Here is a 20828-nt window from a genome sequence, read left to right as displayed (position 1 = left end):
AGTAATAGTCGCCTTTCGTGGAAAGCATGGGTTGCTTAAGACCTGTTATATTCGCCATCGTCCCTCGAAATACGTTGCTCATGTATTTTATCAGACCAAAACATGCGCTGATGAACGCTATATTTACCTTTTTCCAATCACCACATGCACTCACATCAACTATACTGTTTCCGTACCTTATCACCTCTATGCGATGTTGGACATGTGAACACCGAAACAGCAACTTATGCATTTGCTGCTCATATACTGGTGTGTTCATCTCGAGTTAGACTGTCATACAGACCCTGAAAAAATACATTGTAAACCTAATGCGGTCCATGCAAGTCTAGAATGTGGCAAATAGATTACCGCAGTTTCAGGAAAGTGAAGGAAGTCTCCTTTTAAATTATTTTAATGTTTTATTTTTAAAAAAAATTTTCTATGATATGTTCTTTTCAGAGACTAGCTTTAAGGCTAATTACGAGTAGACGATAAGGAGGAGCGGGCTAATGATTTATTGCTGTTTGCCATCTGTGCTATAAAAGATACATAACCCGTACATGTAAGCATCCAAACCTAGCAATCTGTCGTGAAAACTGAAAACATTACTTTACTAAAGGGAAGTAATTAATCAAATAAAACAAACCCGGGTTGACATTTCGCAGCCACAGACTGAGGGGGCATGATTATCCAGTCGGAAACGCCCTGTGTCATCAAATTTGATGCTATATGAATGCACGTTTGGATGAGACGCCCGCTGAGCAGGAAGTTCTGGGGTCACAGTTACCTGTGGATGTCGTCGGTGACATTCGGTTCCGCCAAAGACTGACGTCTCCATCTTGATAGCTGTGGCCTGATAATTATCTGTAACAGTAGATTTAATGTCCCTGTAAATATTCCAGTTAACAGTCAGAGTATTCATGCCTGTTCATGCCATTTATATGGTCACGATGTACATTTCAGCACCGCCATATAGCTGGAATAGTGCTGCGGCGTAAAACTAAACTCACTCACTCACTCATGTCAGCAATTTCAGTTTATCTTAGTTTTGTAGAGAACATGAAAAATGAAATGTGAGTTTACCAAGTTCAGACGCAAATATATCAATGGATCAAGAAGAAGTGTTCAAACCTGACAGACCACCTCCGTGCAATATATTTTGACAATAGACATTACAACAATGCGTAATTTAATGTATACTACCCATCAAAGACTCACTTAAAACACCCACTATATATTATGTATGAAAATTTGGTTACAATGAAGATGAATGTTTCCAACAACTAGGGGAAAGAACTGCGTATCTTAAGCAGATTGACTGTGTGAGGATTACGCTGAAACCCCGTGCAAATATCGTGCATGGGAACAGTTTGGTGTATCGGTTTGGTAAGAATTCGCCATTATTCACTGAGATTCATCATTTATTGAAGACTTGACAATCATATTTTCAACGTTAAGATTTTTTTACAAGTTTTACAATACATGCATATCAGTTCATGGATAAACAGTATGAATTAATTTGCAAAATCGAGTTTAGAACAGCTCTCTGACTGAAGTGGTTACATATACGTCAACCACTGATAATATACAATAAATCTTGAATATAAACAATTTGTAGAAAATCAGTGCGAATAAACGATATGACTGCCAAGCGTCCGAGATATAAATGGTACGCACTGTACACGTTACGGGCACATGAATATAGTCGAATTATCAGAGGGACTGTTTGTACATAAACGCAGGCCCCCTTAAGTAAGATTGTCACTGCAGAAGAGGGTCACAAGTCATGCCCCCGGAGGTTGTTTACATCTGAACATTGAAGTCGTGCCGATGATCACGAATGTCCGCTAGATATAACATCATTTTTTTGGTAAAATGTGTTTAAATTTGTCAGTTGCACTTCATAGGAAGAAATAGTTTGGCTCATAAACTTCTTCATGGCGCACGTTCATGATGTTCGTAATCATCGGCACGACTTCGATGTTCAGGTGTAAACAATCTCCAGGGGCATGACTTGTGACCCTCTTCTGCAGTGACAATCTTTTCCTAAAAACATAAGCTATTGCCCCGACAACACCTCATACCTAAACGCATTCAACACGGATGGTCAAAGATGGATAAGTATAAAAATGTAATAGTAGGAACTAAAAACATAACTCACCGAGACGGGTGCTTCTTCCAACGACGCCATGTTTTGCTGCGTGAGTTTCCGCTCGTGACCGAAAAATCTCCGAAGATGACCGAGCGTGTTTCCAGTATTACCGATATTGCTTCCGATAGGGGCGATGTCTTTCTCTTATTACCACTAAACTTCCGATATCACTGCAATTGTTTCGCGAGTGGGCTACGTTGGTTTACATTTGAGATGCAATTGTTTCAAATTTGCTGTAATTCCTTCAGTTACTTAGGGTGTGCTGTAAACGTGTCGCTCCTATACTGTTTCCCTTTCTATATGTGACTGCCCTGTTGTAGAGCCAAAACAAAGCGATGTGACCTCTATCTGCCAGTGTGACTTTGGTGTGCACTCGTTGGTTTAAAAGTGACTTAGGTGTTCAGGCCTTGTAAACAATTTCATGTGGGTTCTCCTCGACATCACGGATCAGTTCGTCAAGTCACGATTTTAATTTTGCATTTACAAAATCCCCCATGACATCTAGCCAAATGTGTTCCTTTCATTATCCATGACAACACGCTTTGTGGGTTCTACGACTGATTTCATCATACCATTGCAGACACAAGTGTAACGCACAGTCTGTCCCCACCTACAAGTATGTCGAAGTCGATCTATACAACAGATTCTGAACATGTGGAAAAGGTTGGTCTCTTAAAATGTGTTGTGATTAATGTATCCACCCCGTATTTGTCCCGTCAGTGTAACGTCATTTGGCAGTAGATATTTAAATACATTCCCGTAATCATATTAACTTATATAGGCGGTCGGTTAGCCTGATGGTTAAAGCGTTTGCTCGCAACGCCGAAGATCCGGGTTGTATTCTTCGCATGTGTGAAGCCCATATCTGGTGTTCACCGCCGTAATATTGCTGGAATATTGCTAACGCACTAACTCCCTATTAACTTATGCAGATATCACTGCTTAAATGATTCCGACTAGATACCAAGCGTGTTTTAAGCACAAGTTAGAGGAGACAGGACACCAGGTATCAACACGTGTCTCCGCCTATATGGGTTAGAGGAGACACGACACCAGATATCAACACGTGTCTCAGCCTAGATGGGTTAGAGGAGAAACGACACCAGGTGTCGACACCAGGTATCAACACGTGTCTCCGCCTAGATGGGTTAGAGGAGACACGACACCAGATATCAACACGTGTCTCCGCCTAAGTGGTTAGAGGAGACACGACACCAGGTATCAACACGTGTCTCAGCCTAGATGGGTTAGAGGAGACACGACACCAGGTATCAACACGTGTCTCAGCCTAGATGGGTTAGAGGAGACACGACACCAGGTATCAACATGTGTCTCAGTCTAGATGGGTAGAGGAGACAGGACGCCAGGTATCAACACGTGTCTCAGCCTAGATGGGTTAGAGGAGACACGACACCAGGTATCAACACGTGTCTCAGTCTAGATGGGTTAGAGGAGACACGACACCAGGTATCAACACGTGTCTCAGCCTATATGGGTTAGAGGAGACACGACACCAGGTATCAACACGTGTCTCCGCCTAGATGGGTTAGAGGAGACACGACACCAGATATCAACACGTGTCTCCGCCTAAGTGGTTAGAGGTGACAGGACACCAGGTATCAACACGTGTCTCAGCCTAGATGGGTTAGAGGAGACACGACACCAGGTATCAACACGTGTCTCAGCCTAGATGGGTTAGAGGAGACACGACACCAGGTATCAACACGTGTCTCAGCCTAGATGGGTTAGAGGAGACACGACACCAGGTATCAACATGTGTCTCAGCCTAGATGGGTTAGAGGAGACAGGACGCCAGGTATCAACACGTGTCTCAGCCTATATGGGTTAGAGGAGACACGACACCAGGTATCAACACGTGTCTCAGTCTAGATGGGTTAGAGGAGACACGACACCAGGTATCAACACGTGTCTCAGCCTAGATGGGTTAGAGGAGACACGACACCAGGTATCAACACGTGTCTCAGCCTATATGGGTTAGAGGAGACACGACACCAGGTATCAACACGTGTCTCAGCCTAGATGGGTTAGAGGAGACAGGACACCAGGTATCAACACGTGTCTCCGCCTATATGGGTTAGAGGAGACACGACACCAGGTGTCAACACGTGTCTCAGCCTAGGTGGTTAGAGGAGACACGACACCAGGTATCAACACGTGTCTCCGCCTATATGGGTGAGGTATGTTCATTACCGTTCTACCTTCAGTTCTATATGAAACATGAAATATGATGCGTTTAGCATGGGTTTGTTTTGGCTAAAGTGTATTTTAAGGTTTATTTTAAAAGATATAATTCGTTGAATTATGACCCAATGGATGTAAAAAAAAAAATTCTTTATACGTCATTTAAATATTACATAGAGAATAAATATATTTATTAACAAATTTTCCCATTTTATGTTTTCATAAAGAATGAAGACCACACTTGAATTGACAAGTGCATTTTCCAACTGCAATGTCTGGAGTAGAGTGACTTTGGCGTTCTCTCCAGTAGCCGAGCGTGCTCCACTGCAAGCTGTACAGACAACTTGTGTAAGCCTGTTTTCTTTAGCCTCGACTCAACACCTCCTGCCTCGGGGAGAGTTTATAGGCTGCTAGCAGTTCCCGGCGCGAGACAGGAGCTTACTGTTGCGTCAGCTGTTCATGAATGAACACACGGGCGCTAGAAACTACGGCCGGAACTTAACATGAAGACAGCTGGGTGTTTTCTCTGGGCGATCGGGTTCTGTACACGCAATGTTTGTACGTTACAGAAACACACCATCACTCTTTATACGGTTTTGTGATATTGTGTTTTGTGTAACTACACTTTATTGTCAACGAATGGTAGATTCGATTTATAGAACCGTGAGACGACTTCCTCATAGGAACGGAATGGTAACAATAGCACATTGCACAACCGTTCGTGACCTACCATACCTATCATTGTCCCCACAGCACACTCATCGCCTGTCAGTGTCAGTTACCCTGTACTAAAATTCATTAAGACGCTGTATATCCAAACTTATTAATGAACATGGGGGTTGTAGCCTAGTGGTTAAAGTGGTGGCTCGTCACGCCAAAGACCAGGGTTTGATTTCCCACATGGGTACAATTCGCGCAGCCCAGGCCATTTCTGGTGTTCCTCGCCGTGATATTGGTGGAATATTGCTAAGAGCGGCGAAAAACTAAACTCACTCACTCACTCTCTCCAAATACTGATTTGTACCTGTAGTATCTTCTGATTTAATGACACAGTAATACCTACAGAAAACACAAGGAGGAATTAGATAGATGCAAAATAATATGATCAATTGACGAAACTGTGTGATGATGATGATGATGATAATGATGATGATGATGATGATGATGATGATGTCTGCCATTTAAGAAACGTGTCACAGCGTACACGATAACAAGTCAACGTTGCCATGTCTAAGTGGGAGTGCGCGAGTGCCATGGACTCAGTCGTCTCATGCTTTTACGAACGTTTCGGTGACGGTAATGTTTATGTCGTTGCGATCACACTGAGACACCATACCGCATGGAGACTGCACTCATATGCTGTAGAAATTCAGTGGTTTGCACACTTTGGGACAACAGACACACAATGGTACGAGGGTTGGCTGAAAAGTTCTAAGCCTCACTGTGAAAAAAAGTTACGAAGTCCACATTTGTAATTTATTTTTCTACATAGTCTACTTCCAAGTTCACACACTTTTGCCAGCTATGCTGCAAGGCCCGAATTCCGGTCAGGAAGAAATTTTCTTCAGCTACCCTAAAAAAAATCAGTCACAGCGGAAATGACGTCATCATTACTTGCAAAATGGCGACCGGCGAGTTCCTTTTTCATTTTGGGGAACAGGTGGAAATCAGAAGGAGCCAAATCAGGTGAATAAGGAGGATGGTCAATGAGTTCAAAGCCACAATCGCAGATTGTTGACATGGCCACCACCGATTTGTGAACAGGCGCATTGTCTTGGTGGAAGAGGACACCTTTAGCGATCATCCCTCGTCGTTTGGCTTTGATTGCTTCTCGCAACTGGTTCAGTAGATCAGCATAGTATCTGCCGTTGATAGTTTGACCTTTTTCAAGATAATCAATGAGCAGAATACCCCTGGAATCCCAAAAGACTGATGCCATCACCTTTCCAGCTGAAGGAACAGTTTTGTTTCTGGTTGAAAGTGATGTATCCAGGTCTCATCCATGGTTACAAATCGTGCCACAAAATCACCGGGATCTGCTTCAAAACAGTTTCTGTTCTGCTGTCAAGAGCTTTGGCACCCATCTTGCAGAAACTTTAGTCATTCCTAATTCGTTGGTGATAATACCCTCTCATGAGAGATGCCCACTACACTAGCAATATGTCGAGTAGTCAATCGTCGATCATCCATCAACATATCGAACACTCGCGTGATGTTTTCTGGAGTGGTTGCTGTTGAAGGTCTTCCTGAACGTGGGTCATCATCAAGGCTTTGTCCGCCACGCTTAAATTCTGCAGCCCACTTCTTTACTGTGGAAAATGAAGGAGCATCATCCCCTAGAGTGGAGACCATGTCAGCATGTATCTGTGTTGGGGACATCCTTTCTTTTGCAAGTACTTGATGACTGCCCTGTATTCAGTTTTGTCCATTTGTGATGATTTCAGAGGGTAGGTTTACCAAAAGAGCTGTAGTTGAGATAAAACTATTAGTACGTTTGTAGTTCTTGTGTATATGATTCACTAAATGATTGTCCTCATTGGTGGGAAACACCTGTCTCTACCTGGTGGTAAAAAACCACTCAGGCTGAGAACTTTTCAGCCAACCCTCGTAATACCGGACCCGAACGCGGAGTTGACAGTTCTAGTGTGAGACGATACAGACGCAAGTGCTATTGTGGGTTGCAGTGCCTTGTTGGTCCACCCTATTGTCGTTCAAGGTGATGTGTCCACGTACACTTGGCGTAACTGAGTACCTCTAGAACTGCACCAGGGAGCAGAACCGCTTCATTCTAATTCATATGTGGATGGACCCATTAACAGTCCAACGTCTTTAACAGAGAGCAGTGTTCCCTTCCTTTGCTATCAACTGCTTATCAAACGCGTTGCATTAGCGTCCAGCCTGATGTTATTGTTCAGTACATGGTTGTCGTTGCTGAAGCCCCTGTTTGACAACTCTTCATGTCAATATCTGTGATCCCTCTAACTCGTTCCACAAATACCTCCCCAGACTGTCAAAGGATACCTTGTATCCATCGTCCCTACGCTATGTTGACAGCTTGCAACATCACACTGATATTGAAGCAACACAATCACAGAAGTACCTTCACCGGAACGTTCTAAACATGTTGGTTTCCTGTGGCAGCTGATGAGGGTGTCACGAAATGAACCTTTGTATGCTGCGCGAAAGAATGATAGCTTGGTTCCTCATCTCAGACGATTATATTACCTCTAGGGGTGACGGTCTTTGAAAATTCGTCCCATTTGTGAATAATCCCAGTTTCAATATTCTCCGTGGTTTAATGAATATTGAAACAACGATTCCAATGTTTCCCAGATGCTGCCATCACTGATTTCCTTGCCACATGTAATACAGACGCTGTCCTTGACGTTGATGAACCACTGATTAATGTCAGATGATCACTGTCGAATTGATAAATGGTTCAAAATTGAAGGATTGCAGGATTAATGAGGTTATGTTCAGCCATATATAGTCAGTCTTTTGTTGTCTCTATACACACTCCCATGTTGTGGAATGCACTATTGGGCTGTTGAAATGTTTTTCAGCCCTTACATCGCTCACTAAAACGTTGACTGTGGATCCTTGTAGTCTATCTGTGTGTCATGTGCTGTTTTTTGTCCCCAAAACAAGAAGGCACAGTAACCAGTTAGCGGATTTGTGTTCGGATAGTAATCCGTCATCGCTCCACATTCAAAACATTACCAGGTGCGACTTGTTGGTATAGCTATAAGCAATGGATGAAGAACTCACCACTGCTAACGTGATCATCCAGACAAAGTATCTATATGCTATTAAGGTGTGTATGTCGATATTGACTCTCATTGATCTGTTTCACCTTCACCTCCGACCACCAACGTCCAGGATAGTGCACAGGCTTCCAAATATCCAGAGCTATCTCCCTATGTTTATTTCAGACGTAAATAGCCGTTGCGAGTGCTCTTACACAATGACTGAAGTTATCAACATTGTACAACGTGAATGTTATGCTTTGTTTATAAGTATAGCTGACGGTTCAATCTCTGTTGGTGTTATGCAATTGGAGAAGAAATTGTATCTGTGCTACATGGCGGAGTGTATATAATTGTATATAAGCTACATCTGACACGTGGACGTCTGTAACGACATCCAGCTAACCCTGTCGCTATATCAAGGAAGCAGGTGCGTTCCTGTTGCTAAAGGTCTTGCCTTTGATTACCTAAAAGCAGTCATGTATACATGGTTTTACCGATAGACCGTATTGCTTTCAACAGAACGACAGCGTGATTAAACACCGACATTGGCATTTAGCGTTGTGTTACAGTGTTGTTAAGTGGGCCTGTAAGTTTCAGCATTCCCACTCCCTTTACCTGGTAAAGTGTACAGTCTCAAATAAAGGACATCCAAGCTCGAATGATCCGATACATGTGACAGTCTACAAGCCGTTGAAGTGTGAGTAGCTGGCTCAGATTGTTTCAGTATGTGTTGAAACAACATTGGTTTGATTAACCTTACACGTGCACCCGGTCGATAAAAAGTACCTTTGCGTTCTTAGGTGAAATGGACAAAGGTTAAGTAGTTTATTGCTTTGAACATTTTCTTTGAGTAATACAGTCACATGCAGACCAAGATGTTTACGTCTTTTCTGATTGGCATTGTAAACAAAGTGTGGCGTTGTTTTCGTTTGTCAAACGAAGGCCCGTCAAACCGAAGGTCCGGGTTCCATTCCCAAAATGGGTATAATGTGTGAAGTTCATATCTGTTCATATCTGATATTGCTGGGATAAGCCCCCAAAGCTACGTAAAAACCAACTCACTAACTCACTCACTGTTATCAATGCATATTGCCTGAATATCTAAAAACAAAACTGGGATTGTACATTGTGCATTAATGTTTAACGTTTGCTTTAAATAATAAAAAAACAATATATAGGGCTTTAGTTTAATAGTTGGTAACTGAACTTTATACCCGCTGCAGGAGCTGATCTGCAAGTCTTCAATGCTGACAAACATGTTAGTGAGTATTCCCACATATTTGCATGGTATGCCGTATGTTACTTGTATCCAATGACTTATACAAGTCATACTTTTGTTACAATTATTTGTCCCTTTGTAGCAAATGTAATTTGTTGCCGATTATTCTTTTGCACTGACGTTCTGTATTAGATTCGTTTTAATGGTGTTGTAAGTTGTAATAGGCCAACTTGTTGTGAACACCTGTTTAAAGTACATGATATGGTTACTCTACCACTAAACCACAGTTTGTGGTGCATCAGCAGACAAGTATACAACAAGGTGTTGAGTGAGCAGTTGTCTGGCACCGTTAGTTTAAACTGTCAGAGATTTCTTGATTCCGATTAACAAGAATTCATTTCAAATAGTCACCCTTAAAAGTCGATACAGATGAGATAGCCACTGCTCTTTAACTCCCAAACCTCTACCATGTGGGAATATACAAGTGTCTCACCGTACGATTGTCTGCAGGTTTAGACGTGGCACGTTTAGAAAAAAACAACAAACAAAGCCGCCGGGGAACAGATGACATTTCCTGATGGCTTTATAGGGTTATTCGTATGAAATAACTGAATCTAGATCAGAGATACACGTGACATCTTATTATTGCTGTGAAATGACGTGTTGAAGGTTTACAGAGCCAAATGTCAGTGCTAAACCATTACACACAAGGACAATCATCCACGTCTGTATGTGACTGTAGGTGTTGGGTGGCACAAGGCAAAACTGACCCGATAGCATATTGCTAGATCGGTAGCAGATAAGTGTCTTCATGTCGTGTCTATACCGTCATTCTATACACACCGTTCTGATTTGCTGTTTGATAATACAAGTGAAAAGGGCAACTCGGTGCTTTCTTCAATGCTGTTGACTGTGCCGTAACCGGCATCAGGTGATTCAAGTGTTGGCATCAAAGCTGGCATGTCGCATTTATTGCAATGAAATGACTGTACATGCATGCAGCCATCTCCATTGTCCACCATGCCAACTTTCTCACGCCAACTATAAATTCCTCAACCATTCGATCATGAAATCTTCTGATGTAAGGCAAACGCCAGTCAAACAGTTAGTGTTGCCATGGGCAGTATTAGGTTACTGTATAATTATGTATCTTTGGTTTCCAATGCATGATGAACATATGTACACAGTAGGGTAAGATGTACGAGTGGTCGGCAGAGAGTGTTATTACAGTTACTGAGAGGTGTTACAGTGCTGCTTTTTACACCGTTATTAAACGTGTTAGAACATAACCTGTAACTCCTAGGTGCTTGCTGTGATAACTGTAATCTAAATTTCATGAAATAGTCCTTACATACTTCCTGATTAACTCCTCTCATGGTCATTAACTGACATTCGTTCATAAATCACAAAGGAACTGCGGAATATGGTCCAAGGTTCATGATATTTATGGTATAACCTTTAGCTATATCACACTGGTCGTTTGCACACCTGTGCCGTCTGTTTGTATAATTAACAGATCCCAATGTCTAACACAAAATATCACTACGCGCCTTATGAGGTGACGTATCTCGTTCACATAGACGTACTTTTATCTCAGCAAGTTACCGCATCCGTCATTGGTGGTCCAACATCCCAAACAAATTATCTGAGACAAAGGTGTGCGGAAGTGTCATTGCTTCATGGACGACTGTGGGATAGCGGAAACACGGTCACAGTAACAGTATGATTGTGAAGCATTTATTACCAAGACATATAGGAAGCACCACTGCCTCAACAAGGAACAGGATGCCATGTGCTTGAATACTTCACTAGGAATATCTACTGCAGAGATGAGAATACATGTCGGCGTATCAACACCTGTTTGTGCCGTGTCTGTGCTAAGCCATTAGCTAATCATTCAAAAGGCGGAAAAGCCCACTGCTTCTGTATACAAATCTACTCCCTGATTACCCTTCCAAGTTCCACGCTACTGCGGATATACGGTGATGCCCGGTTTGGCTCAGGATGTGCATTGAACTGTACTAAGTGACTTTACTTTAAAGCCGCATTGTAAATATCACGGCGGGTAGTCCACCTGAGAGAATCCCAAAAGTCCCCAAACTACCGAAGGAAATTTAGAATTTTCAGATTCTTTAAACATAGTATTTTTGTGCTTTTAAGTAATGCTTATATATTTCTACAGTCGCCACAGGCTGAAGGGCTGTGTAAATGTAGCTAGGGTCCATGCAGGCTGGAAAGGCACTGCAAGTCCCATGGTCCCTGGTATGGTCATCTTAAGCTGACTACAGTAACTGTTGTTGGCGAGCTATAGCCGGTTTATACTGCACCCTCTCTCTCTAGTATCTCTGTTATGGAGTTAATTACTAGTTCTGTATCTGTGATATCCTGGTCATTTAACTGTCCTTTTTGTCAGGTGTTTTAATATAATTTTGATTATCATAAATTTATAACTTGATTCAGTGCCGATAAGACTTAAACCTTTAACTCACTCACTCACTGATTGCGGGGGACACCCCAAAAAGGCTTCACACATTGTACCTATGTTCTAAGGGATGTTTACACACGCCTGGATCTTAATAATACAAGCACAGGGGAAGTATAAATAATTTGAACCCAAAATAGACAAACAAAACAAAACATTACCCACAATTAATATATTTGTTGCTGTCGATCTCCACTCATACACTGGATGATGATAATCAGTAACGTCACAATGACATACGAATCACTGTGATTTATTGCTCCTAATATGAAGCCAGTATTTCAAGGTAAATCAAGTTGACAAAGTTTTGTGATATTTATTTTCGAAAACAAATATAAAGGAGAGGTTTGCTGCACAGGCTGATATCGAAAACAATTGTTCGGTTTCTTCTTTCGGTCGACGAGCTGTAAACTATATTTTATGTACGCTTCTCCTTGGGCATCTATGTTTGTCTCCTTGGTATTGGAGACTAATACTGTTTTAAAACAGAAAAAATCCCAAACAAACAAACAAAACAAAAAAACCAAAAAAACCCAAAAAACTCTTGATCAGTTGCCGTGGTGAAAACAACGAATGACTCTCAGTATACCGATATAAGTATAATCTGTCCAAAATCCGTTTAATTAAGCCGCCACGTCACGATACGATACTGAGGTTTATGATCAGAAATATGTTCCGTTCAATTGTTAATTACTGGGATATTCTTACACCCTCATCATGAACAGGTCAAGGTAATCCGTATGTGATAATGTCCACAAGACACAGTACCCACGTGAATGGTTGCCAAGTGACCCGGGATTGTCTGTTAGTTCCATGGTTCCATGTCTGATCCGTACATGGTTTGTTCTCCCTCAGTATTTCCACATGACACGTAAGACCATAGCGCCAGGAATGTTTAGGTACCAGTTGTGAGAGCTGAGAATACTGCTTTAAAATGTATGATAACATTATGTCGCAAAACACAATGATATTTTGTTTTCATTAACATGATATATATAATAGGCTCGTATGATATATTCTGTATGTACTAAACCTTTACGCATGTGGCAAAATGTATTTCCACTGACTATTTATAATGCTACAACTGACTGGCGTGACTGTATTGTTTACAGTATCAATTAAAATGTGAAATGCATTCCGTGAGATCCGGAATATGGCCACAGATATAAAAAGCCCTAGTAATCATCTGAGCGATATTACACCTGATATTTTAATATTAATAATAATGATGATAATAAGAGGGGTTAAATCCAACCGGTGACAGAAAGCATGAACAACCACCCATCTCGCAAACTATGACGTCTGACCACCATCTGCTGGTGTATGATGCTACCGTGCTCACTGTGTTACATCGCAATAGAGTAAGTGGGTGAGTTTAGATTTAGTCCGCACTAAGAAATATTCCAGCTATTGGGCGGCATCTGTAAATAATCAAGTCAAGGTCAGACAATCCAGTGATGAACACCTTGAGCATCGATCCACTCAACTGTGGATACGATGACAGGTGGCAGTCAAGTCAGCGAGCCTTACCAGGCTATCACGTTAGTCGCCTCTTACGACATTCATTTGTTGGTTACTGAAGATCAGGTTTAACTCATCTTTTCACGGGGCAACTCGCAATACAGGCTGTAGTGGAGGGTAATACTGTTTATTATAAAGTATATTGTCTTACTCGACAGATGTGAAAAACAAAATGATTACAAACAATTTACTTTATTTACATGTCATTTGTGCTGAAGTGATTCTGTCTCAACGAGCAGTGTCAACTGGAGAAGTTCTGAAAGGAAAAATGTATTTATAAACATCTCCAATAAGTGTTTATAATACTGGCGGATATTCAGCAATCAGGAAATATAGCACTACATTAACACAAAACATATCTTTGAACATCCTTTAACACATGCATGATGTTAAAAGTGAAATCAAGTTTAGGTACTACTTTTCATCGCTTGTCCAACAGCATACCACAATAACAATAAAATGCATCAGATAGGGTAACAACAAGTACCGTTTTCTAGAATATATTTTCTTTGAAGGTTTCAAATGTCAACACATATGTCATCTGAGTGAGTGAGTGAGCCAGTAAGGGTTCGCGCTCCTTTTAACTATGTCACGCCCTTTTAAGCAATATTTCAACAGTATCACGGCGGGGGATCCCAGAAATTGGCTTTACACATTGTAGCCATGTGGAAAATCAAACCCGGGTCTTCGGTGTAAGGAGCAAACGCTTCAATCACTAGGTTACCCCACCACCCCGGTATCATCTGAAGGCTATTACCCCACCACCCCGGTATCATCTGAAGGCTATTACCCCACCACCCCGGTATCATCTGAAGGCTATTACCCCACCACCCCGCTATCATCTGAAGGCTATTACCCCACCACCCCGGTATCATCTGAAGGCTATTACCCCACCACCCCGGTATCATCAGAAGGCTATTACCCCACCACCCCGGTATCATCAGAAGGCTATTACCCCACCACCCCGGTATCATCAGAAGGCTATTACCCCACCACCCCGGTATCATCAGAAGGCTATTACCCCACCACCCCGGTATCATCTGAAGGCTATTACCCCACCACCCCGGTATCATCTGAAGGCTATTACCCCACCACCCCGGTATCATCAGAAGGCTATTACCCCACCACCCCCGTATCATCTGAAGGCTATTACCCCACCACCCCGGTATCATCAGAAGGCTATTACCCCACCACCCCGGTATCATCTGAAGGCTAATGTTGAAACAGTTTGTGAAATGCACTAATATGGATACAAACACACACACGTTTTAAATTAATATTATTTAGGATGTTTTGAAAAGGAAATGTTGTGAAAAATGTAACACTGTTGACAGACATACACTGCACCATAGCTTGAAAGCAAGAGTAGGATATTCCACCAACCTGAAATATCGAGTTGATTATCGCCATTGATGTCAGCCATGCTGAGAATGACACGGGCCTCTCTTGGCGTGTAGCCTAGTCGACCGTCGAGATAGGTCAAAACGCTGTACAGTTCCATGCCGTCCACAACACCGTCTTCGTTCTTGTCGAAGTCGAGGACGCTCTGTCCAGTGGTTCCAAACTTGGTACTTGGCAGTTGTGGTATTCTGGCACCGAAAACTGTTGAAGACAACGGGTGGATGTTGCAAACTGTTGCATGAAGTTACAGGGGTGAATTCATTACACTGAGATGTGGATATACACACTGCATTGAATTCCTTACCACATGGGGGGTGATAAAGTGGGGCAGGGGTGTATACACAAGACTTGAATTAGACCAAAGAAAGAAATAGAAAGGTTTTGATTTAAACACTGACAAAGTAGGAGATAGTTTGAGGTCATGAAGGAGCGAGTACGATACCGCTGCTCAGACGGAAAATTACTGGTACCCAGTGACCCAATGAGTTTGTAGAGACACATAGGAGCGACTGTTCATTTTTACGGATAAAAAGTTCATAAAACCGTATATGATGAAAAGGAGCCCTCAGACTTTCTCTATTTTGAAACTGTGGAAATATGGAATAGCCACATTTTCTTGACTCGCACGGGTTTTCTTGGATATATTTACATCAAGGTTTGTATGACAGACTAGCAGATAATATGGAACAGTTTTATGAATGATGATGAACCAGTAACAACGAAGACAATTATTTCTTTTGCCTTAAGTGAATGGAGTGATATTAAGCTTTTTAGTCGTAGTTGTTTTCTTGGGGCGTTATTTGGATATTTCGTTAGTCTCCCTCTTCATCAGCTCCCTCTAAGTTGGTTATTTTAATGTTTAACGTCAAACTCAACAATATAGCAGTTAAATGGGGGCGGTCTGTAATAATCGAGTCAGGACTAGACAATCCAGTGATCAACAACATTAGCATCGTTCTACGCAGTTAGGATACGTAGACATGTGTGAGCCAAGTCAGCGAGCCTGACCACCCGGTCCCGTTAGTCGCCTCCTACGATAAGCATTGGTCACTGAAGGCCAAGTTTACCCCGGACATTGATGGTCAGCTCCCTCTATGAACACGTGGCAATAGAAGATCTGAGACAGAATGCATGATCGAACAACGACTGAGGTGGCGGTCTAAGTAAGAAGATTATGTTCCGGATATGCACATCGCACTTCTTTCAGATATATATGATATTTCATGTCAATATGCACCAAGACGAATTGATAAAAAATTGAAATAGTATTGCTAATGTTCTGAATGTTTACTTTGTTTCATTATTTCTTTTCATCAGTAGTGTGCGCCTGGCTAGCGATAAGAAACTTTTACCAGGTGATATTTTAAATCAATTAAATACATATACGTATACGTACGACCACAGAAATACGACATTCACTCACCAATGGCATTCCAGCCGATAGCAATGCCGAGGATGATTGTTGCCTTGTGAATTCCCATGTCTGTTTCTTCACAAACGTCAGCAGTCCTACTGTGTAGTCTTCATTCAGCCTACCTTATATACCTTAATCTGAGTACGACAGTAACTAGCATCACAGTAACGTCATGTACCGTAATGACAGCAATTACTGCACTCTACATGGTGCTTCCGCTTGACCGTGCCATTGATCATCGGTATCCGATCGTTTGTATGTTTGTGCATGTATAATTATGAGTTTCCATCAAATATATAATGCAGAGGGCTTGCTGAGAGAAAGTGAACTTCCTTCACTGCTGGTGATGATATGAGCTGCAGGACATATTTCACCACCCACCGTCCCACATGGCGATAACTGTTTCAGTTGACATGTCGAAATCCTCTCTAAATGAATTATGATATCTCATTATGAATACTATCCAGTAACCTTCCAATTTCATGCATAATGAGTTAAGTATATATATACAATAATTTTACCATTCCACACCGTTTTCCTGTATTCGAGGTAGTTTTAGTTTCCTGTGTTTAAACGCCCGCTGCTTTGGGATCTGTACCATGTGTTCGTGCACCTTTCGGTGTGTGTTTCGTCCCAGGCAACATGACAGATAGATAGACTGTTCCCTTACACTGATGTGCCCAAAGAATATAGCATAATATAGACTGATAATGTTCGGTGTGTTCGCTTTGACTATTTAATCCTGAGATGGATCTACAAAAGCTGAGTTACGAAAATCTACCTTTAAGACTGAATGCACAATCTGGACTGGTGACCTCAGAATATTTCTGTTTTCTTCACCGAACAATACTAAAGCACAATCACGTTTTGGTATTTACATTTTAGATCACGAACCAATCCTCCACGGGCACTATCGCCCTTATAGCCGTATACAAATGAGTGCGTCGTCAGTCTGCTGATGGGTATCCCGACTTCCAGCGTCTTAACAGTTTCCAATATGTCTTTCTGTGTTTACTGTATTTCCTGGGGGTACTGTATTTCACCATGATGACACTCTCGGCATCCCATATCCTTTCAAGCTGATGTTATTCTTTTGTGGTGACTTGTGATAGACTAAAGATAATTATAATGCTCTCACACAATACACAGAGTTGTGACTTAGTCATGGTGTGATTATTGTTTTGACTTGGGACTGAAGGCGGTTTCATTTAATCGTTTCATTCATAGTGATATACAGTGGCAACATTTGATATTAGCTTCAAAGAGACACTTTGCGCTTGCTTCACAAGGTCAGACGTCATACGGTGTGGAACTCCATGGGCTGATACTGTCTTCAGTTCAAAGTACACAGTTCTACCAGGACAAGACTAAACAAAACAGAAAAAACACCACGTGTTAGTTACATGACGGAGATGGTGGAAAGCCGGGAGTAATATAGGAGGCAGACGTTGGAGACTTTTGTGAAATTCGCGTTAAGGAGATAGGATCAGATCGAGGTTCCCCGTGGGATTAGGGCACGCAACACGGCACATGGAATGATGAGACTTAGTTCCCCGTGCCCCACGTGTCCGTAGTGGAGGAGAAACCTGTGCTAACACGATTACAGGAAAAACAGCTTTATATATGCAGGAGAATATAATTACAGTTTTCACACAAATAGTTTTTAGTACAGGTTACACATGTCAGGCCACTTCCAGTACAAGTTGTAACATGAAGTCAGTTCACTTACAATTCGTATAGGCTGCACTCATATCAGTCCACTATCATTACAAGACGTGCATATATCAGTCCACTATCATTACAAGACGTGCATATATCAGTCCACTTCTGCGACATTTTTACAGTCTCCCTTATCAATGAACGGATTGTCAATCACTCGATTGTCTTGTCCAGATTCGATTATTTACATGTCGTCGTCATAAAGCTGTTGAATGCGGCGTTATACAGTAAAGAAACAACTATATGCACATGGTCTGGTCTTTGCAAACTATATGCATCTGAGAATACGTCAATGCACATTTATTTGTGTCTATATCTAAAGTATACTTAACAGCGCCGTATAACCAACAAGGTATATCGTGTCATACACGGATGTGTTTTACACATTAGCTTCAGGTTTGGGGGAGTTGTGGTTGATTTCTTGGGCGTAACGAAACATGACAGGAACCAACAGAGAGTCATTCATATTCCGACACACTCAGCCATATTCAACTAACACCGTTGCTTTTAATTTGACGAATCTAACTAAACATTTAACCAAGGATAGAACCAGATGGAGATGGATGACGCACCCGTAGCAAAGTTACTGGGTACAGCACTCCAGGCCTCGGCGCGTTTCACATTTTCTGAAGCGCATTATTTCCCCTTCTGATTTTTCTGCAGTGCTAAAACCTTAAAAGAAGCAAATCAAGATTTGCTCAGGTTGTAAATCTCACTTCTCACTGGTATGAATATCCTTTTCAGTGTAATATTGCTTTTCAGCATGAACTGTTATTTATCGGAATATTTTATTCATTGAAGAAAAAGATTAGGCACAAGTTATCCAACTTAATGACGCCCTCTCCCAATATTTACAACAAACATATTTACATGAGAAACACAGAAGATATACATGAGAGGTCTCGTGTTTGAAAATATAACTGATTAGAATGAATAGGGGAATCGTTTAGTTTGATTGATGTAATGATGGACATGTTTGCGAGAGTGAGTGAGTGAGTGAGTGAGTGAGTTCTGTTTTACGCCGCACTCGGCAATATTCCAGCTATATGGCGGCGGTCTATAAATATTCCAGTCTGGACCAGACAATCCAGTGACCAACAACATGAGGATCGATCTACGCAAATGGGAACCGATGACATGTCCCAACCAAGTCAGCAAACCTGACCAACCGATCCCGTTAGTCGCCTCTTATGACAAGCATAGTCGCCTTTTATGGCAAGCATGGGTTGCTGGAGGACTATTCTATCCCGCAATTGGGAAGCGATGACATGTGTCAACCAAGTCAGCGAGTCTGACTACCCGATGGACATGTTTGAAGGTATTCAGATTTTCTTCAATTGAGAGGTCTGCATTGCCATGTAAAATACAGCATATATCTAGTAAACCTATGTTTTGTAAAATATCACTTATGTTAGTCAAAGTTTCTTTTTGTGTTTTGTAACGGGGACAATCCAAGAAATACTATACATTTTCACACATACATCCACAATAACATGATGGATCTGTAATAATGTTGATTTTATACAAGTCGTAATTGAGCGTACTTACATTGTATCTTAACCTTGTGCGTAAAATATTTTGTTTCCGTATACCAGATGAAATGTATATGTATGATGGGGCACTATTGCAAATTGTTTTAATATTTCTTTTAAATGACGAAATGGAATATCAGTTCCTTACAGCTGACGGGAGATGGTCCCAGGCTTTTATAGTTGACGGAATAAATGAAGAGGTTAAATATTTTAGTCTTGTATCGGGCACAGTATAATTTTCAACATTACGTAAGTTATCATGAGTTTTTTCCTACAAAAGGTGGTAACAATTTATCTATGAATGACGGGGCGATATTATGTTTAATCTTATAAAACAAGCTTAAAATGTACGTGTCTTTCTTCTCCCTGATAACAAGTCCCATCCAATCTCATAATAAAGAACTTTACTCGGCGTGTATTTGGGTAGGCCAGTTACTAGTGCCTCACGCTTCCTTGTTAGAATCTTCAATCAGACAACCATGCCATACTTCACAAGCATATTCAAAATGTGGTCTTATAAACAACGCGGAAGTTCCTGAGACGGTTTTCCTATTTAATATGTATTTATATTTTCTTAAGGCACCAATCATTTTAGAGTTTTTTTCCACAAAATTTCAAATGTGATAAGACCAACTGCCATTTCAAGAAAAGTCAATCCCAAATCTTTGTGAAAGTCTACAACTCCATCAAAATATAGAGTAGTTGGTTGGCCACTATGTTGTAAAGAAAATGTCATAGCTTCAGTTTTGTAGGGGTTATATTTAATCAGTCATTCCTTCGCCAAACTACTTAATAAGGTCAAATAATCATTCATGTTGTTTTCTTTCATTAGGTATTTTTCTTTTGAAATGAGCCATCAGCAAACTGTCTGGTTAAAATTTAGAGTTTATCAGCTGTTTTATTGATGTAAACAGTGAACAGGGAAGGGCCGAGTACCGAACCTTGTGGAACGCCAGCTTTTAACATTCTCGGCGTGGATAAGGCTCCATTAACAAACACTGGTTGGCTACGATTGCTTACATACCTTTTGAACCTGTTAAGTAACTTTCCTATAACACCGTACATTTCTAACTTTAAAGGTCACATGCAACAAAAAAATCAAACATAATTAAAACACATTTATCACTTATTCATGACATATAATATACATTGCTGCTTTTAAAAAAAAACAAATAAACAAAATTATAAGCGTACAATCGAGATTCAAAAGTGCATCTGATTGGCTGTTTCATTTGCTGAGGGTTCATTGTGTGTACAGAAAGATGATCTGTTTGATGGGCATTTTAGAAGTAAAGCGAGTCACAAGAAAGTAAGATTCTTTAGGGATAACAACTTCTTCTTGTGCACTTGATGCGTCGTTTCAGTGTGGATTCATATACTGTTGTCAAACAAAATCATATACACTAAAAGAAGTCGTTATCCATGAAGAATGTATATAGAGATGTTGGGTTTAGAAAA

General features: G+C 41.2%; 1 protein-coding gene across 1 annotated transcript; it reads right to left on the bottom strand.

The window, feature by feature from the left end:
* Positions 1 to 13507: 13507 nt before the first annotated feature.
* LOC137297381 (uncharacterized) lies at positions 13508 to 16186 on the bottom strand. Its single transcript, XM_067829385.1, has 3 exons — positions 16129 to 16186; positions 14688 to 14906; positions 13508 to 13560 (listed from the first exon to the last, which is right to left on the bottom strand). Exons 1-3 carry the CDS (start codon positions 16184 to 16186, stop codon positions 13508 to 13510), a joined length of 330 nt encoding a protein of 109 aa, XP_067685486.1.
* Between the last annotated feature and the right edge of the window lie 4642 nt (positions 16187 to 20828).

This window comes from Haliotis asinina, chromosome 9 (genome assembly GCF_037392515.1).
Source record: "Haliotis asinina isolate JCU_RB_2024 chromosome 9, JCU_Hal_asi_v2, whole genome shotgun sequence".
Classification (NCBI taxonomy): Eukaryota; Metazoa; Mollusca; class Gastropoda; order Lepetellida; family Haliotidae; genus Haliotis; species Haliotis asinina.
Note: the sequence above shows the minus strand (reverse complement) of the source record. Positions and strands in the feature narration are given on the sequence as shown.

Excerpts from the sequence above, each read along its gene's own strand:
- LOC137297381 (XM_067829385.1), bottom strand. The coding sequence starts at position 16,186 with ATGGGAATTCACAAGGCAACAATCATCCTCGGCATTGCTATCGGCTGG. Across the intron at positions 14,907-16,128 it reads TATCGGCTGGAATGCCATTG|TTTTCGGTGCCAGAATACCA; the intron begins GTGAGTGAATGT and ends TGTCTTCAACAG. Across the intron at positions 13,561-14,687 it reads TAATCAACTCGATATTTCAG|AACTTCTCCAGTTGACACTG; the intron begins GTTGGTGGAATA and ends TTTTCCTTTCAG.